At 37.1% G+C, this 25,280-nt stretch overlaps 1 protein-coding gene across 1 annotated transcript in view; it reads right to left on the reverse strand.

Moving 5' to 3' along the window:
* Hydin (HYDIN axonemal central pair apparatus protein) overlaps window positions 1-25,280 on the reverse strand; it is a 248,285-nt gene that overhangs the window by 186,521 nt on the left and 36,484 nt on the right. The window contains exons 6-7 of the mRNA XM_090357298.1: window positions 16,101-16,300; window positions 8,645-8,769 (exon numbers count right to left, since the gene is read on the reverse strand). Coding sequence (XP_090213424.1) covers window positions 8,645-8,769; window positions 16,101-16,300 — 325 coding nt within the window. The remainder of the gene's footprint in view (window positions 1-8,644; window positions 8,770-16,100; window positions 16,301-25,280) is intronic.

The raw sequence follows: 25,280 nt of genomic DNA on the forward strand, positions 1-25,280 counted from the left end.
CCACAGAACCACTGCCAGCTTTTTTTCCATGTATATGCAGTACCCAGGAATTGAACCCAGGCTTTTGTACATGCTAGGCAAGTGCTCTACCATTAGACCATAATCTTGGCCCGCTGTGAATGAAGTGGTACAGTGGCTCAAGTGGTAGAGCATTAGCATTGAGCTGAAGAGCTCAGGAGCCTGGAGACCAAGCCTCACAACTGACCAAATAAAAAGTATAAAATTATTACTGCTGATTTATACTTGCAGGCATTTTCCAAAAAGACAATCTTGGGATGGGTGTCTTATTCAAGTGGTAGAGAACCTTTCTACTAAGAATTTCTACCAAATCTCAATACTACCAAAACCAAAACACAAAATCTTAACACTCACATGCGGAAGAACCTTGTACACAGATGCCTGATGCAACAGTCTGCAATAACAGCAATAAAATAGGAGCAGTCTAAACTATACTGTTATGCTATATGTTATTTAAGTTAAAATGAATCAGAACAACCTGTGTTTACATGTTTAAATATTTAAAACATAACACTGAATAAATAAAAAAGTAGAGAAGGATGTGTGCAGTATACTAGTATTATGTAAACTTTAAAATGACTCGTTTGTAAGTAAGTAAATTTATAGAGACTACATTAAAAATGTACCCTGTACAGCTCTTCTAAGAACTAAGATATGGGAACTAGATAAGAAAAGATTACTAAGAATTGAAATGGTGGTCATATATGTGTGATGACCTTTCTTGTTGGGCCTTTCAGAACATTTTTCATTGTGTGTGTGTGTGTGTGTGTACGTGTGTGTGTGTGTGCACGTGCGCGCACTTACCTAGGATGGGCAAATGGAAGAAAGGAAGAAAAGAAAGAAGGGAGGGAGAGAGGAAGGAGGAAAGAAGGAAGGAACGAAGGAATGAAGGAATGAAGGAAGGAAGGAAACAGAAATAAGTATTGTCAAACAGAGATAGAGAGGTTTATTTTAAATTAATTAACTCATCCCTTTACTATTAGTTTAATAATAATCAGCAAAACCAGATTATTCCATTGTTCATTTCAAATCTGGTCTTATAAAATAATGGAAGTCATTCCACATTGTTACTAAGATGAGATTGTTTCACCAAAAATAAATTCTAGAAACATCAAAAAAAGAAAGAAAAAATTACTAAGGCATTCGTAAATATATAATCAGTTTAATTACATAAATATATAATCAGTTTAAATATATAAAAATGTATATGAACATTTCTGAGATGAGCTAAAGATAACAGGTATTGATTTTTTTATTATTTTCTGTGTTTATGTGACTGTTTGAAACTGTTCATTGTTTTAAAAATTAATCAAGTTATGACCAGGAGTATGGCTTAGTGGTAGAATGCTTGCCTAGCATGCACAAAGCCCTGGGTTCGATTCTTTGGTACTACATACACAAAAAAACTGGAAGTGGTGCCATGGCTCAAGTGGTAGAGCACTGGCCTTGAGAAAACTCAAGGACAGTACCTAGGTGCTGAATTCAAGCCCCGGGACTGGAAAGAAAGAAAGCAAGAAAGAAAATTAATCAAGAGACAAACATGCCAAAGATTTATTTATATCTAGGGGTTGAAGTACATAATGCCATCAATTTGATTTGCTCATAATAGCAGTGCTTCTTCCAAGAAATATAGCAAAACATACCATTTTTGAAAACCATCTAATATTGCTGTTTTAGTAATTTTCCTTAATCATCAGATCCATAAAGAATACATTAACCATTCTTCTGTCACTTAACTGTTTGAAGTACTTTGTTTTTCAATTCACTTAGATAAATATAACCTCAAAAAAGGATGACAATTAAAAGATAACTTCTGGGTACTGATACCTCATGCCTGTGATCCTCCGTTCTAGAGGACGTGAGCTGGAGGCAGAGGCAAGTTTCCAGGGATGGAGAAGGCTGCTGTGTCTCTGCACCATTTGTGCCCTTGGAGTGCCTGTTCCTACTCTGGCTTGATTTCTGGGGGTGAATGCCACCAATCACTACAGATGAGGTTAGCTACAATCATTTATTATATCCCAGGAGAAAAATGTACATTATAGAAGGTCTCATTACTTCTTGGCAGGATTTTTCTTTTTCTTTTTTGGTACTATCAATCAAGCAAAAACAAATGGAAACAAAACTAACTTCACAGTAGTAAATGCAAAGCTAGTTATATACAAAGCATATTTCAGACAACAGAGGGCACTACATAAAATATATGAGTGGAACGATAGATCTCTAGTTGATAGGGTATTTCTCTAATTTCTTGGTTATAGCAGGGTTAAACTCACCCCATTGTATATTACTGGATTTCAGCTTCTTTGGAAGGCCTCTTCTTTCACTGGGAAAATGGAATTGAGGCACTATGACTGAGCTCACCTACACATTAATGGTAAAGACAAAGTTGCTATTCTTAATCTGCACCAGCGGCTATAAAGGATTTCCAAAGGCTTAGGGCTCAAGTCTGGCTTTATTTAGGCATAATCATTAATCAGCCCTTGGTCTCAGAGTACTCATCTTGAAAATGAAAGAAGTTAAAAAGAAATGTCCTCTAGGCTGGAGATCTAGCACAAGGGTATAGCTGCTTATCTAGCATAAGCAAGATCTTGTGTTCCATCCCATCAACTTCCAGTACCCTGTTGAATACCAGCACCAAATGATCAGAAAGTTTTCCCTTGCTATGCAATTTATAGAAAGTTTATCCCACCTCTCTAAATAACTCCTGACAGCTAGAATTGCCCTAATTTGTACTATTATTCCCTAGGAATTTGTGTTTCAGTCCCTAGGAATAAAGAAAAGAAAATGAGGTCAAAAAAGGTTCCTAAATGCCTTTTTGTTCTACAACTACATCTTGTTCAGATTTTCTATTTATAATGGTGCATATTCATTCATTCATTCATTCATTCATTATAATAAGCACATACTTAAAATCTATGCAGGTAAATTTGGATACATATTATTTACTAGCCAGGCAGTAATTATTATTAAATTAAATATTAAAGCCAGGCAAGCTTTAAACCGCTAGTTTCAACTTTATTATTCTCAATTATTTAATATGTTATGGTTTATTACTCTTTTATTAGCCTTTACAATGAAAAATGCAATTCTTTATAGTTTTAGAAGGCATGTTGAAATAAAATATATAAAGGACTGTAAATGCTGCCCTGCAAAGCACAAACATTATGAGTGCTTAGATATTTAATAATAATAATAATGCATCAATACATCTTTAGGGGAGAAGCCTACTTGCCAACTTCTGACTTATAAACTGAAATATTGTCCCCAGACATAATGCTGTTAAACAATGCAAAACAAGTATATCAGCTATTTTTCCTGATTATGCCATGGCTAATATCACCTTTAAGGTGACAACAACCTCACCAGGCATTGAAGAAAAATCTGTGGTGTTTATATATTTTTTCCATATTCAAGTAACCTAATATTCAGCAATATTGTTTTTATTTTTATAAGTCCTGTTCTGAATACTAATATATATTCATGAATCCTTAGATTATATACAGTTGTTCAATATTCCGTTGAAAATGTCAAAACTGAAAAAGCAACCATTTATTTCTCTCTTAAGAACAAAATAATATCCTCTCAGATTTGTTGAATTGAACCAACCAGGTTCTGTTTTGTATTTCTGTTGTGAACATAGCTTTGTATAGTTGTGTTCTTAATCTTCAATGGATGATCTTGTAAAAGTTCAGAACTTTTTCTCCCATTTGGATGACAATTAAAAGATAACTTCTGGGTACTGGTACCTCATGCCTGTGATCCTAGCTATTCAGAAGGATGAGATCTAAGGATCATAATTAGAAACTAGCCCAAGTAGGGAAGTCAGTGAAACTCTTTATTTCCAGTTAACCAGTAAAAAGCTAGACCAGCCCTGAGTGAAAAGGTAAGGGATAGTGTCCAGGTCACAGCACCATTTCCAGTTTTCTAGTGGTGAATTAGAGATAAGAATTTCATATACTCTATGCCCAGGCAGGCTTTAAACCGCTATCCTCAGATCTCAGCTTCTTGAATAGCTAGAATTACAGCTGGGTGAGCCATCACACCCGGCCCTACAGTTGACTTTCTTGCTGCCCTTCATCAAGAATATGTCTGGTGGAGCCAAAAGCTGATAGAAGAAATAAATACAATTGTTAGAAGTGTGACTAAGTAGTTCCTGCTAAGAAGTGTCAGGGCTCCTTCCTTCTGGAACACTGTCTGAGGAAGAATGAAGAAAAAAACATCAATATCTCATATTCAGTTCTCCATTCAAATCAATTCATACTTTCGACAACAGCTGCAGAAAGTTCTATTAGATGTTTATTTGGTGACATGGGAAGCCAGTGATGATGGCTGCCTGGAAAGCTCCATGATTAATTGTGTCCAAGTATTCATTACTGCTAGTCACTGATGGAAGTAATCAGTTCTGGACACTAATGACACAATAAGCATGTGTCATTCATGTAAGGAAAACTGGTCTAAGCTATCTCCCCTCTATCTGTAATCTTCATAAAATAACTTTATTCACTAAAACCAACTTGAGAATCACCTGTGTGGAAACCAACTTTTCCATCAGTAAATTAAATTTGAACATACAAATATTCCTTACGGTGAAGCCTTCCTTTCCTTGAGCACAGAGGTATGACCTTGGGCAAGTGTTCATTTTAGAACTTTGTTTTTCCTCTGTAAAATCTAAGGTCTGGATCTTTCTAGTTTGGATTCTATTTTTCATAGACCATACTATGTCAGTTCTTAAAACATATGCAAGTGATGTATTTAAAAATTATAACCCAACATATGAGCTTATCTATTTGTTATATATATACCTATATATACCATAGCATTTAGGTATCAACTATATTAAAATACATTGGAAACACTTTAAAAGATAAGAGATATGTAATATATTAAAGGCAGTTTAACATATTTACCAATGATTAATTATTTTAAAGAAAATAAAACTGTTAACTATTTGTTTTAATTTTTCAATCCCTGGTTTAAAATCTTGTGAGAGAGCAATGCGAAGGTAAATCTAAAGTTACGTTTTTTGTAGATTCTTAGTTTTTAGGAATGCCTAAAAACGATACCTTACAGAGATGTAGAGATCTAGAAGGGAAGAATGTACTACCACATTTATTAGCACTCACATATTTCAGCTTCATCTACTATTAACATTCGTAACAAAGAAGTTTTCATTAAAAATTCAGGCAGGAATTTTCTCACTGGCTATAGTGGTTGTAACTACTTAGCAGTCGGAATGTCAAGCCCAAATATGTCAGTAGTCTCACCCAATTAAAAGAAAGATTTTTCAGAACCAATTTTTTTAAAAATAACCACCTGGTGACACTTCCAACTGTCAAACTTTAAATATGAAGACAGAAAGCCTTAATAAAAAAAGATGAACAGAATGTACGATGTCCACACTAATCAAAAGACAGCTCTATACTATATGTCAGGTGAAGTAGACTTCAATGCAAAAATCTTAGCAAGGAGCGAGGTGCGGCAGCTCACACCTGTAATCCTAGCTATTCAGGAGGTTGAGATCTGAGGATCAAGTTTCAAATTCAGCCCCAGCACTAATGTACCTGAGACTCTTATCTCCAATTAACCTGTAGAAAATGGGAAGTGAGGCTTGGCTCAAGGGTAGTGTAAAGCTCGTGACAGTGCCCAGGCTGAGTTCCAGCCCCATGACCCACCAAAAAAATAATCTTAGCAAGGAGATACTTTATGAAGAACTAATTTGTTTTACTTTTGCCAGTCCTGGGCCTTGAACTCAGGGCCTAGGCACTGTTCTTGGACTTTCTCAAGGCTAGTACTCTACCACTTAAGCCACAGCACCACTTACAGCTTTTTTCTATGTATGTGGTACCGAGGAATTGAACCTGGGTCTTCGTGCATGCTAGGCAAGCACTCTACCACTAGACCAAACTCCTGGCCCCAAGAATGAATTATTTTGAATAATGAATGTATGCTAATATAGTAATTAAAGAGATGTGTCATAATGATAAAATGGTTAATACAATAGGAAATTGTATTAGCCAGATAGATAGATGAAGATAGATAAACATGAAAATTGATAGCCAACAAGATAAACCATAAATCAATTCACAGTTGTGAATGTGAGTGGTATCTTCTAACATCTGATAAAACAAGGAGCCAAAATTAATAGCTTTCATATGACATGATTATTAACAAATGTGGTCTAATTGCCATTTATAGAACTGGTTCCCTTTCTATATCCAATTTGCTTTGCCAGACCAAAATATGATAAGACCTTTACTAAATAAGAAAATTATAGGCAATTTTTTTCTCATGAATTTGGGTGCTAAGCTGGCAAACAAAATGTTAGCACATCTAATCCAGCAATTTATTAAAATGCTAATATTTAAAACTTGAGTATATCCCAGAATAGAGCAGGAATTTAGCATTTCAAAAATCAATCACCAGTTTGGAAGAATAAAAGTGAAATCACATAGGATAATGTCAATAAATGCACAAAAATATTTGATAAAATTCAACATTTATCCAAGATTCAATGTGATAGAATCTAAGGAGTAAAGGAAACTTTTTAATCTGATAGAGAACCCCCTAAAACCTACAGCAAACATCCAACTGGAGTAAACTCTAACTAGTGTCCCAGAACAAATAATGAGACTGGAAAAGAGCCAATAACTCATATGTGAAAGGAGAGAAAGAGAGAGAGGAGGAGGGAGGAGGAAGGAGAGAAGAATAGAAGAGGGAGTGGAAGCAGTTGAGACAGAGATAGGCCTACTGCTTAGCAAAGAGATAAAACAATCTTTTTAAAAACAAGAACGAACATGGTCCAGTATTGGTGACTTATACCTTTAACTGTAGCTACTCAGAAGGCTGAGATATGAGGATCGAGGTTCAAAGTCAACCTGGGCAAATAAGTCTGTGACAGTCTTAGCTCCAATAAACTACTCAAAAAAGTCAGAAGTGGCATTGTAGTTCAAGTGGTAGAGTGCTGCCCTTGATTACCAAGAGGCTCAGGGACATCAAGCCCCAGAACCTGGACTATAAGTAAATACATGTATTTTAACAAAATTAACAGTTAGTTCTCTTCAAGAAACATCATTAAGGAGATGAAATGGCAAGCTATGGGCTAGGAGATAGGATTAGTAATATATCCTCCTAACAGAATGTCGAGGTACAGAGACTTAGAAATTAATAAATAAAAAATGAGAGACTCATCAGACACTTAGAATAGAAATAGGAATGGCCAGTAAGTACAGGTAAAGGGGCTCAACATGGTTTATCATTAGAGAAATGAAAAGTAAAACCTGTTAGACATGGATTTTACAACTCTGGTATATCTAAGATCAATCAAACAACACAATATGCAAGCAAGAATGTAAAGCAACTGGAACTCTTGCACTGTTGGTAGAAGTACAACATGGTGCAGATTTTGAAAACTAACATCTCCATGCATTATGAGCTGGACTTTGTTTATGTGGGTTTACATTATTTGGGATTACATTTTTCTTAGTCAGTGGTTTAGTGCTGACACCAGTAGGAGAGATGTGCAGATTATCTCAATGACTGAGTGTTGTCATGGTGGCAATGTGGAGCCAGGCCCACTTGCTCACAAAACATAAGGTCAGGACAACAATGTCCTATTAAGATGTATATCCATAAGGCCTGAAACTGGGAACTGTGACTGCTTGTTATTTGTACTCTTTTCCTGCCTGGGTACTTCTATTTGTCTCTCCCCTGATGTCTTTCTTGTTGTTGTTTAAATATTTGAAAGATCTAAATTTTAGTCAAAGAACTTGTTAATCTTCATAGCATCCTTGTAAACTGTGCAATAAGGGCCACAAAACATTAATTCTTTGATATTTCTAACAAAGTTTACAATGTCATATATGTTGGAAGGTTAACAAGTAACTTGTTCACATGGCTGACAAGTCTCATCATTCACCCTCTCCTCTGGAAAAGGGAGGCAGGGGAGAATGAAGGGAGAAAGAAGGAAGGAGGGAGGGAAGAAGGGAGGGAGGGAAGAAGGGAGGAAAAGGAAGGAAGGAAGGAAGGAAGGAAGGAAGGAAGGAAGGAAGGAAGGAAGGAAAGAAGGAAGGAAGGAAGGAAGGAAGAAAGGAAGGAAGGAAGAAAGGAAGGAAAGAAGTAAAATATAGCTCAGGGTAATACGGCTTTAGTGGTAGAGCGCCTGTGCGGCAAAGGGCAAAGCCTTAAGTTCAAACCTCAGTAGCACATACACATGCACACGTGTGCATATGCACATATGCATATGTGTGTGTGCGTGTGTGTGTGAGAGAGAGAGAAAGAGAGAGAGAGAGAGAGAGAGAGAGAGAGAGAGAGAAAGAGAGAGTAGTAAGTCAAGTGGAAACCCATAGTATATTCATTACCTTCAAGTTTTCCTTTATGCATAAATAGCCTCAATCTACCAGTGAGATTTGTTCTTCAGGCTTTCAGACCTTTGGGAAGCCAGCTACCTGGTATTTTTATCTGGCTCAACATCATTTTTGGTGGAGGTATTCATTCTTGTGTTCTTTACCTTGTGGAACTTAGCATATGTTCACACTACCAAAATACCATCTTCCATTTACCTTTCTCATAACATTTTCCTCCAAACCTTTCTTACTTACTATGCAGAACTTTAAAGAATAATGCATACCTGTATCATAATCGATTATAAGTTTTTGGTTGTGATTACCCACACTCTGTGGCTCAAAGTTTATTTCCAGTTGCATGGACTCCCCCACATTTAGAGTTCCATTTAATGGTTCCACAGAGAAAGGCCTGCAAAGGGAGACACACTATCAGAGCACAGTTCTTATCAGTGTGAGAGGAAGAGGAAAAGACTGCTGGAGACACTTGTTCTTTTGTAGACAACTCATATTCTACACTGTAGCTTCATGTTCCAGAAGTGTTCTTTCTTCCCTTATGGGAAAGAACTTTAGATTTAAGGTTAAAATGACATTAAAGAGACCAACAAGGAAGAGTAACTTAAATGATTCCTGTTTGTGCCCTTGGCTGCCATTTTCTAACATTCACTGAGCCTTTTCTGCTAGGTTTAGACAGTGAGTTAGGGTGATTACAAATGCATAAAATCCAGTCCTTGCTCTCCATACACTGAGATTCCAGTAAGGGAGATGCTAAAATGTGTATGTAAAAACTGTTACTTACCAGAGAACTGGACTATACAAGGGATAAAAATCAAGTTTATGAGAACTCAAAGTAGAGAACTCCCCTTCTTCCCTTCTTCCCCCGTCCCACCCACAAAAAAAGCAATGGTGCACTCACATCAGGAAATTCCAGGACAGTTTAACAAAGATCTATTTCAAGGGTATGGGACAAGAAAATGTACATATAACAGGAAAGTGGTCGCCATCTCTAGGCTGGAAAAGCCATGGAGAAAAAGTGGTTTTGAAACACACAAGGAGTCCTAAGACAGGTTGCCATATGAAGAACAGGAGTTTTAGTCCAAAGAAACAGACCACTAGCTGGCTTCACAGAGGTGATAGTGGGGTACCAATATCCTGATATCATATCTTCCAGTCTGGTTGCTTTCTGGGATTTTCAGCAGCTAAAACCCAACCAGAAGCCAAAAAGTACCTATGACAACATTCTGGAGAAAAATCAGAGAGTACATTTAGAAAGGGTGCCAAAGTTCAAGAAGTAATGTACCCACTACCTGATGAATGTAACTATAACCCCTTTATACATTATCCTAACAATAAAAAAAATAATTTAAAAATTAAAAAAGAAAGCCAAACAGTACCAGCCCTGTGTGCTGATAAGAGACTTTGGGGTTAAAGCCATTGTTAGGCAGGAGGGTAGATTTATTTAGGAAAAGGAACTGGTTTTAACTTAATTGTCCTGGAAGGTAAGAGCAAGAGAGGAACTGAATTTTATCATGAAATATCTTAAATACTTTCCAGAGTTCTTTCTTCCAAATAGGAAACTCATCCTGTTTAATTATTTTCATGGTCCATTTCACTCCTTTAAATTGCTAGTTTTTCAAAGTAATGTGTTATACAATGTATCTGGCAGGCTAAGCTGTTTCTGATTATTTACTTCTATCACAACAGTTTTGCAAATTATCTACCATAAATCTTCCCTTAAAAAATGAACTCAATTTCGGAAAACCCAAGCTTTCTGCTAGGAGAGTACAGAGCTGATGAGAAAGGGCAGGCTGAGTGGTGCCTGAGATCATTACGGCAGGGCCTCTTACCATGGATAGACATGTTTATTTTCTGGTGCAGTCTAATCTACTTTGATCTCCTTGCCTTTCACTTCTTCATTTGACGCTTCCTTTCGCTGCCCTTTCCTGGTACTTGCAGTACCAATTATATAGATAGCCCCAACATTGCTGTAGGGCATCAAGGAATGGTGGTTACTAGCACAGTGTCTGGGACTAACTGAATGAGTTCAAAATCCAACTAGACCATGACTTTGGACAAGTTATTTAATTTGGCTTTTTAAACAATAAAAGAAGAGTAATAATAGCATCTATTTCATAGTGTTATAGTGTAGACTATAGGGGTTCATAGGTAAAATGCTTAGAGTTCTACCTGGCATACAGGTGCTATCAAATATTTAGTATTACTTTTGCTACTACTGTTTTTACCTCCCTCACTGATAGTCCAGAGATGCTGGAAGATGAAGCTGAGGTTGAGTTTGGGGTTTAGGTAAGTTCAGCTTTTATCATTGTCTACTTCATCCTTCACTCAGCAATAGGGATACTGTAAAACGCACCCTCAAGTAACAACACATCTGTCTCCTGCTCAAATATCTCTATTGAATCTCATAATATATGTGATAAAGTTCCAACCCTCATGCAATCCAGATCCCCCGAATCTGCATCCAGTCAGGTTTTGTAGGATGATCACACACATATGTTTGTCCAAATATCCTGTACACCTGTTAATTTCCAAGCTTCCTAGGATGGGGTAAGTGGGAGGTTTTGGTCTCTCCATCCTTAAGCTCTCCCACAATGCACCTGTTCTACCTTTTAACCAAACTATGCCTCCACATGGCCAATCCAGAACTGCTATCTGGGGTTATATGACACCCATAATCTCCCACATGCCACACCCCTCCAAGGTTGCCAATCACAGCCCAGACTCAAGATCTTCTCTTAAATAAAATCTTGCATATGTAAAGCATCCAGTGTACTAGTATGCACAGTGGAATATGTGCTCATAAAATTGAGTTTTTCCCTTTCTTCCTTTCAAGAATTTCTAGCTAGTGAGAGAGGAGTCCTAGTAAAGCACTGATAGAGCTAAAAAGAAAATGCATAGCATAGGATCCGAGTGAGGAAGGAGACATAAGTCGTAAGTACATCCTCTGTTGAGAATGGAGAGGAATACTTTCTGCATGTCAATTCTTTTAAGCTTCCAAAATACCTTGGGAAGAGTAGCTATTGATTCTTTCATCTTAATCATAAAAAAGTTGTCCCAAACAGCACTTAATTTACCTAAATTTACCCAACTAGGTAGTGGAAGAACTGGGATGGAAGGCTGCCTTCAAATTCATCATTTTTTGGCTAGTCCAAGCTATGGTGGAAGGCTTATTATTAGACAAATGTCATTTGCCCTCCTCTACCCACTGACAGTTCTTTACTTACAGAAGTCTCTCAGAAAAGGTTGTTGAACTGAACTGCAATCAAATCTTGAGAGGAAATAAAATAGCCGCAATCATCCATTAATTTTTATAACATCTTGTGGAACAGAAAAAGAAGAAACTTTCAGTAGCTCAATAATTTTGCCAGGCACTGGTGGCTCATGCCTATAATCCTAGTTACTTAGCAAGCTGAGTTCTAAAGATCGTGATTTGAAACCAACCTAGGCAGGAAAGTTCATCAGACTCATCTCTAATCAGCAAAAAATGCCAGACATGGAGCTATGGCTCAAATGATAGAATGCTAGCCTTGAGTAACAAAGCTAAGGGAAAACATCTAAGCCCTGAGTTCAAGTGTAAGTGTGTGTGTGTGTGTGTGTGCACGCACACACACGCACAATCTTCCCTTAATAGGAAATGGTGAGATTTCCTTCATAGGAAAAGGAAACTCTTTCCTTTCTGCTGTCTCAGTAAAAAGCCAAAAAACTGAAAAGGGAGACCAGCTTTTTGGCTTTGAAAACAACCTAGCAACATCCCCCATATTTTCTTTTCCACTTCCTAACATTTTTTCTTCCTGCACTATGCTTTCATATTCTTTTCAAATATTTCTCAGTAGCCAAAGAACAGTTTTGAGATGAACTGAATAGTATCATATTGCAGAACCTAAGCTAACATTTTATAGAGATAGTGACAGTAATATCATGTCTCTAGGATCTGGAGGAATCCAAAAGCTGTGAAATGGTAATGGATACTTTCCCTTTGTGCTAACTGCTAGGTTTAGATTACACTAAACTTTTTCAGTAGTTAGGAAATCACCTGGGATCATCAGTGCCTCTTAGAAAGCTGCCTAAGCTTTCACAATAAATCAGTTCTTAATTGGATAGAGTATGTTAAGTCCCGGTGCTTAAACATTGTCTATAATTTGATTTTGCACTTCATTTTACTAAAAGCAAACAGGCCAAACAGGCTAGAAAATATCAAGTATCAGAAAATGCTCTTATGAAGGAATGAAAAGTGTGGTTCCTCAAGGGCATATGGATGGCTCTATCAAGCTATTTGGGTGTGATATTATGCATTCATTAAAAACAAATACTTGATTATAGAGGAAACTCAGTTTGTGAAAAGTCATGAGCCACAAAAAGTCTTGAGTTTTGCTTTCTGTATGAGTTATGCTTAAGAATTAAAACTATTCAATGTAAGGAATAGTTTAGCAGGCTCCTAAATATTCATCCTATGGTATTAAATATTAAACATAGTATCATATTTTGATTCAGATAGCTTTCTTATTTAATTCCTAACCTGAGATTTTGAACTTGCTTCTTAATCTTCTCTTTTTCCTTTTCTAATATGAATCCTACTTTAATAGTGAAAGCTATTCTGAGACCTCTTAGAGTTTTAGGTCAAATTTGTAATAAAGTTGAAAGGTAATTGTTTATGTCTATATATTTTATAGTACATTGCAGCTCCTTTTATTAGTGTAAAAAACATTAGGCCTATTTTATAGTACTTGGGACATGTATTTTTATTTTAAATTATTGTAGAGGTTTATAGTTGCAGCTTTGCCCTTGTGATATATTATTTGGTTAGGCCTTCTATAAACATTTATTGGGCACTCTTTTATCCTAGACATGCAAATTTAAAGAGTTAGATATAGTCCTTGCATTTCAGTACCTCATATTCTAATGAGGGCACCCTTTTCATTTTTATAATTTATGTAAGCCTAACCATTTTATAAATGCTAACTATTCATTAACTCATTATTTCAATGAGAAAATATATGGTATGTTTAGAAAATAATTTTCTGTGAGATATTTTTTTCTATTTTTGTACAAGACCAAGACTTGAACTTGATATCTGATGCTTTTGCTCATTGGCTGGTGCTCTACCACCTATGCCATACCCCAACCCTGAGATATTGTTTTTAGCTATACATTGAACCCAAAAGTGACAGGACCAAGAGTAGAGCTGAACTTTTGAGTCTGAATTCCTAAACTGTCACTGTTTTACTCTATTAGCAATCTTATTCAGCTTCCCTGGGAAGGAGAATCATGTGTACAACTTTTAGAATGGAGAGTTTTCAAGGGGATCTCTCCATAGATGATATGCCCATAAATCCAACCACATCCTTTCCACTGTCATCCCCAGGGTTCTCAACAGCAAACAGGAGACACTAACTGTGCCTAATTCAGGAAAGGGATTAATTGGGAAGATCTAGGCCAGTTCACAGAACTGATAGCATGATTGGAAAAAAAATATTTTGTGGAAGTAGTAGAAAATAGTGAGCTAATGAAGACTATAAACAAAAACAAAAACACTTGCAAACAGGGAACTTAATTGAGAGACTTGACTACACAGAAGATGGGAGAGATGAGAAACCCAAGTTAAGATAGCTAGATAGCTCTGGGATTGTTAGCAGCAATTAATCACCTCTAAGGAAAGGAACAGTGTTATCAGATCCTGGCAACCTGGGTTACTGGTAGGAGATGAACCATGGCCTGCCAAACTGACCATTGTTAGAACCAGAGAAGGGATGCAGCTGCTGCAAGGAGGAAGAGGAGGAGGAAGAGGAAGAGGAAGAGGAGGAGGAGGAGGGACAACAACACCATGGCATCTTCCTTTATTCTATTCCTTCTAGCATCTCCACCCACCAAAGCTGGAATCCAGCTGACCAAGGAGGCCAGGAAAGCTAACAAAGTCCCTCAGTGATATCCAGCCAAGCAGTGAAACTCTGAAAATTGATCTGATAGCAAACAAGCTCAGAACAGGCCCAGCTTTGTTTCAGTCCAGGCTTAGATATTAGTTTATTGGGAGATCTTGGATAAGTCACTCTCTACTCATAACTTACTTACTTCATCTGTAAAATGAGAATGCTGTATTGTCTTTGTGATTCCTAATTAATCCTTGAGTTGGTATTTTACCTTAGAATTATTTCTGTGATAGGAAAAGATGATGTGTCACACAGTTACATGCATAGAAAAGAGTCACATATTTTTCTACAACTTTTTTTTTGCCAGTCCTGGGGCTTGGACTCAGGGCTGAGCACTGTCCTTGGGCTTTCTCAAGGCTAGCGTTCTACCACTTGCTCCCTAGCACCACTTCTGGCTTTTTCTGTGTATGCGGTACTGAGGAATCGAACCCAGGGCTTCGTGCATGCCAGGCTGAACCGTCCAGGAAGATAGGCTGCCTACATATGAAAGTAAATCTTTTTCCTATAAACATTATCACGAGAAAGGGTATCAATGTTTGTGAAGTTATGCACCTTCTATCTGGCGAATATAATGTATTCCTTCTATTAATCACAATAAAAATTATTTAAAAAAACATCATCAAGGTATGTCTTGAATCTGCCTATGGATGGTGGTTGTGGGGGACCTTTTGTTTTCATTTTTAAAACAGGTTCCTTCTAAGACATTGTGAGCCAGCTGAACAACAGGCTTCCCTTTCCTCAATTAAGATGTGAGGCTTGCCAGACACAACAAAGATTGTACAAATGCCATAAAGAATACCCAAAGACATGGATTTCCAAAAGAATTTTTCCCCATGGTGTCTACACTATAGGGATTCCATAACTACTCTGATTAAAATCAAACTCTATCACTTTCCAGCTCCAGGGCTCCTGATATTACCTTTCCATCCCACAGTTGTCTCATTTTCATTGCTAGCAATAGCAGACTGAGACTTTTCACATTCTATCACTTGGAACTCTGCTTCTCTATGCTATTTTCTGGAATCTTTGTAATTACATTGGGCCCATGCAAAGAATCCAGGATGATTTTCCCATTACAGGGTCAGCTAAGGTATTGTTTTTGCCATGTAATATTCTCTAATTCTGGGAAATTAGAACAAGGGCATATATGAGGAGCTATTATTCTGCTGACCATGCTGGCAACTCATTTGAAGTAAAAAAACAAAAGGGCAGACACCTTAAATAGAATTTGCTATGTACTCGCAGTTTATGTTTATTTATTTTTTTCTCATAACAACTCTATGAAGTGATGACTACCCTTTTCCTAATTTCCTAGGTGAGAAAGCTGAGGGCAAAGGAATGGATTCTCCCCTACCCCAGGCCTCCAAAAAGGATCACTGCCATGTCAACAGTCTGATTGAGCACAGACTGACTTCCCATCTATGGAATTGTAAGATAATCTTCATATGTCGTTTTAAGCCACTAAATCTGGTACAACAAATAGCAGACTCATCTAGCAATTTTCTTGGAGAAAATATTATATTAATTTGTAAATGCCCATTGTGTTTTCTATACTAGCAGAACATTTATCCATCATTTGAAAAACACCAAACAGGTTAGGCTGATTTAGAAAGAAATGTAAGATATTAAACCTAGAGCTTTAATTTGCTCTGAGGATGGAGAAGGGGTCTTCATTGCTCCATTAATGAGGTGTCCCAATTTTGCAACTGGAGATTGTAACAAGCTATTCTCCAAATTACTTGAGCTGGTTAGCTTGAACCATAGTCCATCAAAGATGAGAGTCAAAGGAATATCTGCATACCTGTAAGTTCTGGTGTGAAACACTGCATCTTTGTTGCCAATGTTTCGTACCAGAAGGATCTTCTGAGTGCTGTATTTAACAGGGCAAGTGGAAAAATTCAGCTCATCGGGAAAATCCAGGATGGCTCGTGCACCTCTAGCTTTGATGGGCACAATAAACTTCTCTCTCTCAGTTATACAAGTCAATATATGGGCATAATCCTAGAAGGGAAAGGTACAATCATTATTTGGGGGCAATATGATCAAGATACCTATGCCAGAAAAATGATGGTTATACCATCATTTTTATGACACTCATTGTGCAAAACACTTAGGGTAAGTATTTCAGTGAAAAGTTCTCATGGCAGATGTACTTTCAGTGAGATTCTCTTTTCTGGTAAAGTGTTAAAAATCTACAAGCCAATAGCATAGCTCAGGCTTCACATGCCTTTCAACTATTCAGAAGATGGGAAAGAGTGATCAAAGGAGATTCATACAGTTCCTCTATTTTTCCAGCCCATGTCCTGGAATAACTAATGAGTAGTCACTTCATACCTACACTCTTTGCAATGTTGCAGCATCTCCAACAGTAGTGGAGTCTATTTCTCTAATCCTTGCCCATTTCAAGCCATGGTCTTAAGATGCTTTGGCATTTCCAGTTCTGTTCTTTGGATCCTGACAATGATGAATAAATAAGCCAAGACAAGGGTTTGAGGTTCCAGTCAGGGGTAGGATAGCCTAGTCTCAGCTACCTGATCATCATGGAGAGAGAATCCAGCCAAGTGAGATGAGCTTCTATCCTGCCTCAGAAGAACAGAGCAACCACTCAACTGAGCCACAGTCTTGTGGACAGTAATAAATGCTTACTAATTAAGGCACTAAACTGTGGAGTGCTCTTGTTATACAGCAATAGGTAGGTGATATAAATCCAGTTTTCAAAGTCATTACAGACCATTTCAATAAAAATGCTGAGGTTTCAGGCCTCTCTTTTCTAGTCTTATATCTAAGTGCAACAGAATGCTGAAGATAGTCACTCTTGATATCATCTCATTAGATAGAACTCTTGCAGGTACCACAGCAGAGAAAAAGTTACAAGTGAACCTTTAGCAATAAGCAAGACTTACCACAAGAGGAAAGTGGTAACAGCCTCCTTAAGAACTGGCCAGATAATCAATCCATGAAAGGAATGATTATCTAACCAGAGTTTATTTTTCTTTATTCAGTTTTTGCACTGTGCTGGTATGTTTTAGCTGCAAGGCAATTGTGATAAATGGAAAGTCATTTTGAACTTAAATCTCCTTTTCAGGAATCATATAGCCAACAGTAAAAAGAATGATATTGTACTACTTGTAAAGAAATGGAAAGACCTGAAAAAAATTATGTGAAGGGAAGCAAGTCAGGCCCAGAGAGACAAAGGATCCATGTTTTCCCTCATATGTGGAAGCTAAATTTAACTTATAAACTTATAAGTAAATATATTGGATGATACACAAGAATACACAAATGACTGAAATTTGGTAGAATCAAGGGTGAATTCAAATAGAATAATTTCTTAGAAAGGCAAAGTCAAGGTTCAGCAAAATAAAACATGGTAAAAGAGGTACTAGAAAGAGGTGGGATGAGGTTACAGGCAAAGTGGTAAGCAAATGAAGAGTAGAAGAGGGGAGAATTGAAAATATATCCTAGAAAATTAAAAAGGATGAAGAAAGGGGTGGCTAGGAGAGGGATGAGTGAGATTGCTGAAAGGGGTGACAGTGATCAAATATAGTCGTAAGCTGCTTTGTTAAATGACAACTCCTTTGAATAATCACAGATAGTAAAAAAGAAAAGTATTCATATATAAAAAAGTAGAATTTTGTTCTAACAAAAGGAAGACCATTTGGAAGGCTACCACAGAAATCCAAGCAAGAGATGATCCTGACCTGGACTGGTCAGTTAATATGCTTACTTTGCCTAGTGTTTGGTGAATAGGAAGCAGGCAACCAATTTTAGCTGTCACAATTAAATGTTTGTATCAAATACAGTGTTTCATATAAGGCATATGAGAAAAACTCAGCAGTGTGCTTACTCTTTAGTACAAGGAATAATGATGATGATCCTGAAAATGACCATAATAATTTAGAACAAGGTAAGTACAAACAGGGACAGGGCTTTAAACAAAATAAGACATGGGCAGGCAATAATATGGGCAAGGGGCTGCATAGGTTGAATTCCTAAGAGGCCTCTCTGAGTAAATGACCTTTGGATGGAAACATAAACAGCCTAAGGAGCCAGCCAGGAGAGATCAGGAACACAGTGTTCCTTGGCAAGGGGAATTGTGAACATAAAAATCCTAAGGTAGGAGTAATAAAAATCAATGAACAGTACTAGTGAAATTTTTTAAGCTGAGTTGTTGGACTCTTCACTTTTGATTGATTCTGGTTTCCAGATGGCAATGCCAAGTTCAGAAATGATTTCCAGACACAAGGAAGTATAAGTGACACTACTATATTTGATCTGTGGAAACTCTGTACTATTCAACAACACAACAGCCTAGTCTGATTAGAATTGAATCCTAAGGATATAAGTATTACTTCCATTTTTTTATTAAGCGATCAAAACCAGCCAGCAAAGGGTTTGTTGGGAATTATAAACTGGGGAACAGCTGGCACATGTGGCAACTTAACACTGAATCTTTGCTAGGGGAGCAGAGGGAAAGGTGCTGCTGAATCTCGGATTAGTGACCATCTTGAATGTTTTGTCTTATTTATTTTTTATATTCTTTTTCTTTTTTATTGTATTTTATTGTTGGGATAAAGTATAGAAGGGTTACACTTACATTGGTCAAGTATCAAACCTTGATACCCTTTCTCATGTTTTTGTCCCCCTTTCCTTCCCTATTTTTCTTATATTCTATATTTTTGTTTCCTCTGCCTTGTTTCACAGGGAAATTGAGACAGAGGAAAATGATCTAGAAAGCTGATTGAAATATCAATCAAGATATTTTCCAATCTTTTCAAGTTCGCAAATGAAAAGGTGTGCAATTGAGTCAGAATTACATATTTCTCATAATCAATTTATACACTGATAAAAGAATAAAGACCTATGACTCTCTTTAAACAATTTTAAAGCATACTCTGAAGGTACATGCTTAATATGACTATATTAGATAATGTAATATGCCATTATGTATTGCACTACTGCCTTAGAATTAATTCAGAGGTGACAACTCGGGAGGCTGTCAGCCTGTAATCTAAGCAATCACTTCAGCTGAGGTTCTCTTCTCACTGTCCTGAGATTCACAGTAATCAGGTCACTAATGAAAACCCAAATATTTATTCCATGCTCTTTTGCCTCTAAGAGAGAGCTACAAATCATTTTATATCCTAAAATGTTGTCTGGATAATAATGCTCTTCAGTCTTCCTTCTGACGTGCCCTGCACCAAACTTTAAAAATCTTGCAGAGCCAGGCATTTGGTGACTCATGCCTGTAATTCTAGCTACTCGGGAGGCTGAGATATGAGGATCAAGGTTTAAAGGCAGCCCGGTCAAGAAAGTCTGTGAGACTCTTATCTCCAATTAATCACCAGAAAAGTGGAAGTGGCACTGTGGCTCAAAGTGGTAGAGTGCTAGTTTTGAGCAAAATGAGCTCAAGAACAATGCCCAGGCCACAAGTTCAAGCCCGATGATAAAACAAACTTGCAGAAGAATACGAGAATGGCACACAAGACTTCCTGCAACATTAAAAATAAATCTTGATTTTACACAGGTAACGTAAGAGTGTAAACATGGACTGGGAGTGTGGCCTACTGGTAGAGTGTTTGCCAACTTGCATGATGCCCTGGGTTTGAGTCCTCCATACTACATACACAGCAAAAGTTGGAAGAGGTACTATGGCTCAAGTGGTAGAGCACTAGCCCTTGAGAAAGCTCAAGGACAATTCCTTGGTTATCTCATATTGTTACAATTTTTCACCTTGTTATCTGATATATTTTATATGTGCTTAATTGGTTATTTGAAACTGGATAGGGAAGGGGGGAAAACAAGATGAGGGGTGGGGGTGGGGGGGGGGAAAATGGGGACCAAGACATGAGAAAGGGTATCAATGTATGTGAAGTAATGCACCTTCTATCTGGCGAATATAATGTAACCCTTCTATTAATTACAATAAAAAATGAAAAAGAAAGAAAGCTCAAGGACAATGCCCAGGCCCTGAGTTCAAGCCCCAGGACTGGCAATAGAAAAAAAAAACAGTGCAAACATGCCAATGGTTGTTTAAAACAAAGAGATGATGATGTCTGCTGCAGAAGTATGGATTAAGCTACCACAATCCCCTTTCTGCATTTTCTCCTCTGTTAACTGTGATGGGAGGATGGCAACAGAGCAAAATAGATCTGCTTAGGACTCAATGTGTCTTATATTCAATATCCCTGGAAATGTTTTAAATTCCTTCATCCACATCTGAACCCACACATTCTGCTCCTCCTCTCTATGTGACAGATATCGAACCTCCACAATCATCCAAACAACCAATGTTCTTTCTTACTGAATTGAACATACTTCAGCTTATTATCACACTTAAATAGTCTCACTGTAACTATTGACAAACAAAACAAACCCCCTACCATTGACCTCCACCTCCAGCTATTTCCCCATTTCCCAATTAATTTTTATAGCAAAACTCCATTTTGTCTGCTCCCCACTTTCCATCCTCTCTTGAACTCTACTAGTCGAACTTCTGTATCCAGTATTCCAAAAAAGTCTCCACACCAAAGCCAATCATGGCTTTGCCAACTCCAATAGTCATTTCACATTCTCATTTTATTCTTTATTCTCTACCCTGATTCTTCATTTTCTACCATTGCCCCAGCTAACCTTGCAAACCCACTGTCTCTTACCTCAATAAATGGCACCACCATTTTTGCCCATAGCTGACCAAAATTTTATGAGTTAACTAGACTTTTTCTTACATCCTTCATCCTTTGCTGATTCTACCAGCAAATCCCCATAACCCTTAGTAAGAAATCCTAACTCCTCCCTCACTATCACAGTACTAGTCCAAACCATACTCATATTTCCCTAAACTATTAGAAAGTTACTTGCCCCAGATTTATTGCCAGGGTTCAATTCAGCAACATGCAACAGGAAAAAGAAGAAAATAATTACAGATGTCATCATGTGAAATTGAAACTTGTTGGGAAGGAAAAAGGCAAAGGACCAAGCTCTCAAGCTGTGTCCTGTGTGAACTGTACCTGGGGAGAAATAAGTTGGTGAAAGAGTTTTGTTGTGATTATTTTAGGAATAATTCCAACCAGTTACTGGTAATTATGGAATGAGGATCATTATTAAAACAAAACATTACTATCATTGTGTGACTCCTGCGATGATGTGATAACAAGTACCATATCACTGGGACATCACTGCCAAAAAAAAGTAGAGGAACATAAATCTAACCAAGGCTCTTTAACTATGCATTTATATGCAACTGGGGAAAAACCTATTCTAGACAGTCTGATAAGGATCAATGAATGAACCTTGCTTGCTTATAATTTAACCAAACTAACTTAAAAAAAAGTAAAAGATTCAACTGGGAAAGCCTGAATTCTGACTGGATATTTAATGGCATTAAAAGAATCCAGGCATTTTCAGGTATGCTAATGGTATTACAGTTATGTTAATTTTTTCAAAAGGCTATAATCCTTTTTTTGCCAGTCCTGGGCTTGAGGCTCACGGTCTGAGCACTGTACTTGGACTTTTCTCAAGGCTAGACCTCTACCACTTGAGCCTCAGCACCACTTCCGGGTTTTTTTCTATGTATGTGGTACCGAGGAATCGAACCCGGGTCTTCGTGCATGCTAGGCAAGCACTCTACCACTAGGCCAAACTCCCAGCCCCAAGGCTAGAATTCTTAAGAGATTAAAAATTACAGTTGAAATGAGTGATTGTTGTCCTTAATGTACTATGTTATCTCTCATCTCTTTTGCTATCCCTTGATTATCTCAATATTGTTACAGTATCTTACTTTGTTATCTGATATGTTGGATATATTTGTATTTGGTTATTTGAAATTGGATAGGGAAGGGGGGAAAACAAGATGAGGGGTGGGGGTGAGGGGGTGGGAAATGGGGACCAAGACATGAGAAAGGGTATCAATGTATGTGAATTAATGTACCTTCTATCTGGCAAATATAATGTAACCCTTCTATTAATTACAATAAAAATATGAAAAAATTACAGTTGAATAATATGATATATGGGTTTAAGCGAAATTTATTATGCACTGGTAATTTGAAAAGCTGGTTGATGCTAATTTACTTTACTTTTAATGTTTCCATATGAATGAAGGCTTTCATAATAATAATAATAATAATTTTAAAGTATTTTATAGAAACTTCTTATCTTATTATACATGACTTCTCAGATCCTTTATGAACTCACCCTCCTCTGCAACCTCAACCCCTGCCACTTTCTCTACCAGCTTCCTCTGCTCCAGCCTCACTAGTCTTGCATTCTATTAAACCATGCTTCTAAATAGGTTTCTGATACAAGGCTTTTGTACTTGCTGTTCCCTCTCCCAGAAGGCTTTCCTCCTTGATATTTGCTTGCCTTGTTTAGTTTTCTGCCCCAGTTTCACCATAACAGAGAATTTTTCCCTATTGAAGAAAAAGAGGTGCCATCACTACTAATCTTCTATGGAGTCAGAAACAGGTATTAAGTTACATATTGGTTTGTTTGTCTATCTACTACAGGTTCAGAGTGCTAGGAAGACCATGACTTGTTCTGTTCTCCATTAGACTCTACCTCAAAGAACTTAGCCCCAAAGAACAGGATTCCTACTCAAAGAATTAGATACTAGTTCAAAGGCATATATAAAGAAAGAATATTATTCATTTAAGATGTTTTTTATTTGGGCACTAAATTATCAAGAGTTCTTCTTAAAGAGAATTCATAAATTCTTTATTAGCCTGCTTATAAAGTGATATTTATCCATCTAGAAAGATAAAAATCAGTGATTTAACTTGCTGAAGATAGAAAATGAAATGTGCTTTTTATTCTTAAGGAATTCTTAGACATTTTCCCGGCATAAATAACAAAAAAAAGTTAGTGTGAGAGAGAGAGAGAGAGAGAGAGAGAGAGAGAGAGAGAGAGAGAGAGAGAGAGAGAGAGAGAGGGTCTTCTTAGCTCACCCTCCTAAATAGGTAGGATTAGGATTAGGCATATCTCATCATATTCAGCTTTTTTTTTTCCTCATGGACTTCTTTGCTTGGTCTGTCTTTGAACTATGACAGATTTCAGCCTCCTGATTATAGCCCAGCTGGTTTTGAGACAAGGTCTTGCTAACTTTTTGCCTAGGCTGGCTTCAAATTGTGATTCTCCCTTCTCTGCCTCCCAAGAAAATTAAATGTTAATACATTCAGGACACAAAAGCTATTTGAACCCCTTTTCTCTGCAGGTCACTCTCATGTTAAAGAAATTTCTTTTTTTTTCCCTTCATATTAGTTTTTACCCAGTCATCTCATTCAATGTTTACTGTCTCTTCTTATGTGTTGGGCACTGTGCAAGACATTAAGACTTCAGGGGGGAATCTAGACAGAACTAGGGAAGGCTAATTCCAATCAGAAAGAATCTAAAATACTTACCATTGTTTTTGTAAACAAAAGTAATTGACTGTGAATGATTTTATAACATCTATACTATAATTTCAAATGCTGGTGTATATTTTATTGTGATATACCCAGTGCACATGAAATATGTTAACATGCTATTCTTTTGGTGGAACAGTCTAAAAATTTCATAGTAATGAGTCAGGAAAACCATCAACAGCAAGTGAAATATTTCCTCAAAAGATATCGAAGAAGACTGCACCACTACCTACTGTCTTTGAACACTGCAGTCATTTCCATGGCAACACTAGCATAAACAGATGCCTTCTTTCATCCACGGAATGACTCTGCTTTGCTTTCTGACAAAAGCTTCATATTCTTCATAATCATTTGAATGCCAGAGATTCACATTTCAGAGGTCAAGAAAAAATGTCAGGCTCCAGAAATTTAGTGTTATTTGATGATAACATTGGCTATTATAGTTTCATAGTGCATGATATAAAAACTAACAGATTAATAACATATCCAATGGCTAAAAATAAGTCTGTGTGAGGATAGATAAGGAAAGCCAAGTGAATTTCCTGCACCTGCTATCTGGCCATTTGGCATGTTTAACATCCCATCACCAGGAAGCCAGATCAAGAGATGAGAGTGAAACTATAAATTGCATTATCTTCTTCAACATGCTAATATACATGGGTACTGAAAATCCAGCTGAAAGGGGACTGCCTTATTAATGGTAGCATATTGCAATTTACATATCTCACCCTCCAGATGTACACAGGGCAAATGAGAATGGGGAAGGCCAAGATCAGCAGGGAATAATGAGAACACACACACACTTTCACTATCAATTTGGCCAATTGATGAAACAGTGACACTCAGAAAAATGACTGACTTCTTCCTAAAATAAATCTGGCTTGAGTTTTTCCTAGGTTTCATCCTGGAGGCTTCAGCTGGGGCAGACACAGAAGATACTAAAGATCCATCAGTCTGAGCTCAAGGGGAAATCAACTGTGTTTATGAAAATGAGTTCTATAATCCATCCTACATTTTAGAGTCCACGTCCAACACAAAGTGGGTTTTTGTTTGTTTGTCTCACTCTGTAGCCCAGTTTGGCCTGGAACTCATGATCCTCTTGTTGGGATTTTACAAGGATGTCCTACCACACCTGCACAGCCAAAACTGGATAATAGATTTTTTGTAGATAACTACTAATCCACTATGTCTCCTCATATACATATGCTGCTGTCATAACCTTCAAACATTAAAAAAACAAAAGTATTATAATATTTAACTTAGTTAACTTTTAAATTAGAGGTTTACCAAGAGACATGCATGACTGACTAAGTGGAATGGAAAAAGGGTGTTGGAATAAGATAAGTAGCCACAAAATATAGCTCAGTATATTAATCCTTAGCATTTCATATCTATAAAGTAAATACCAATCTGACTAAAATGCATTTCAACTGCTATTTTCTGGGTTGCTAGATAAACAGTGTAAGTGATAATAAAATTTCTCTCTTTTCTTTTAGCTTTTGGTTATGGAAATTTTAGAACACACACAAAGTAAACAGAATAATACAACAAACTCCAATGTACCATCACTCAATTCAACA

Source organism: Megascapheus bottae, chromosome 24 (genome assembly GCF_031878675.1).
Source record: "Megascapheus bottae isolate mThoBot1 chromosome 24, mThoBot2.hap1, whole genome shotgun sequence".
Classification (NCBI taxonomy): domain Eukaryota; kingdom Metazoa; phylum Chordata; class Mammalia; order Rodentia; family Geomyidae; genus Megascapheus; species Megascapheus bottae.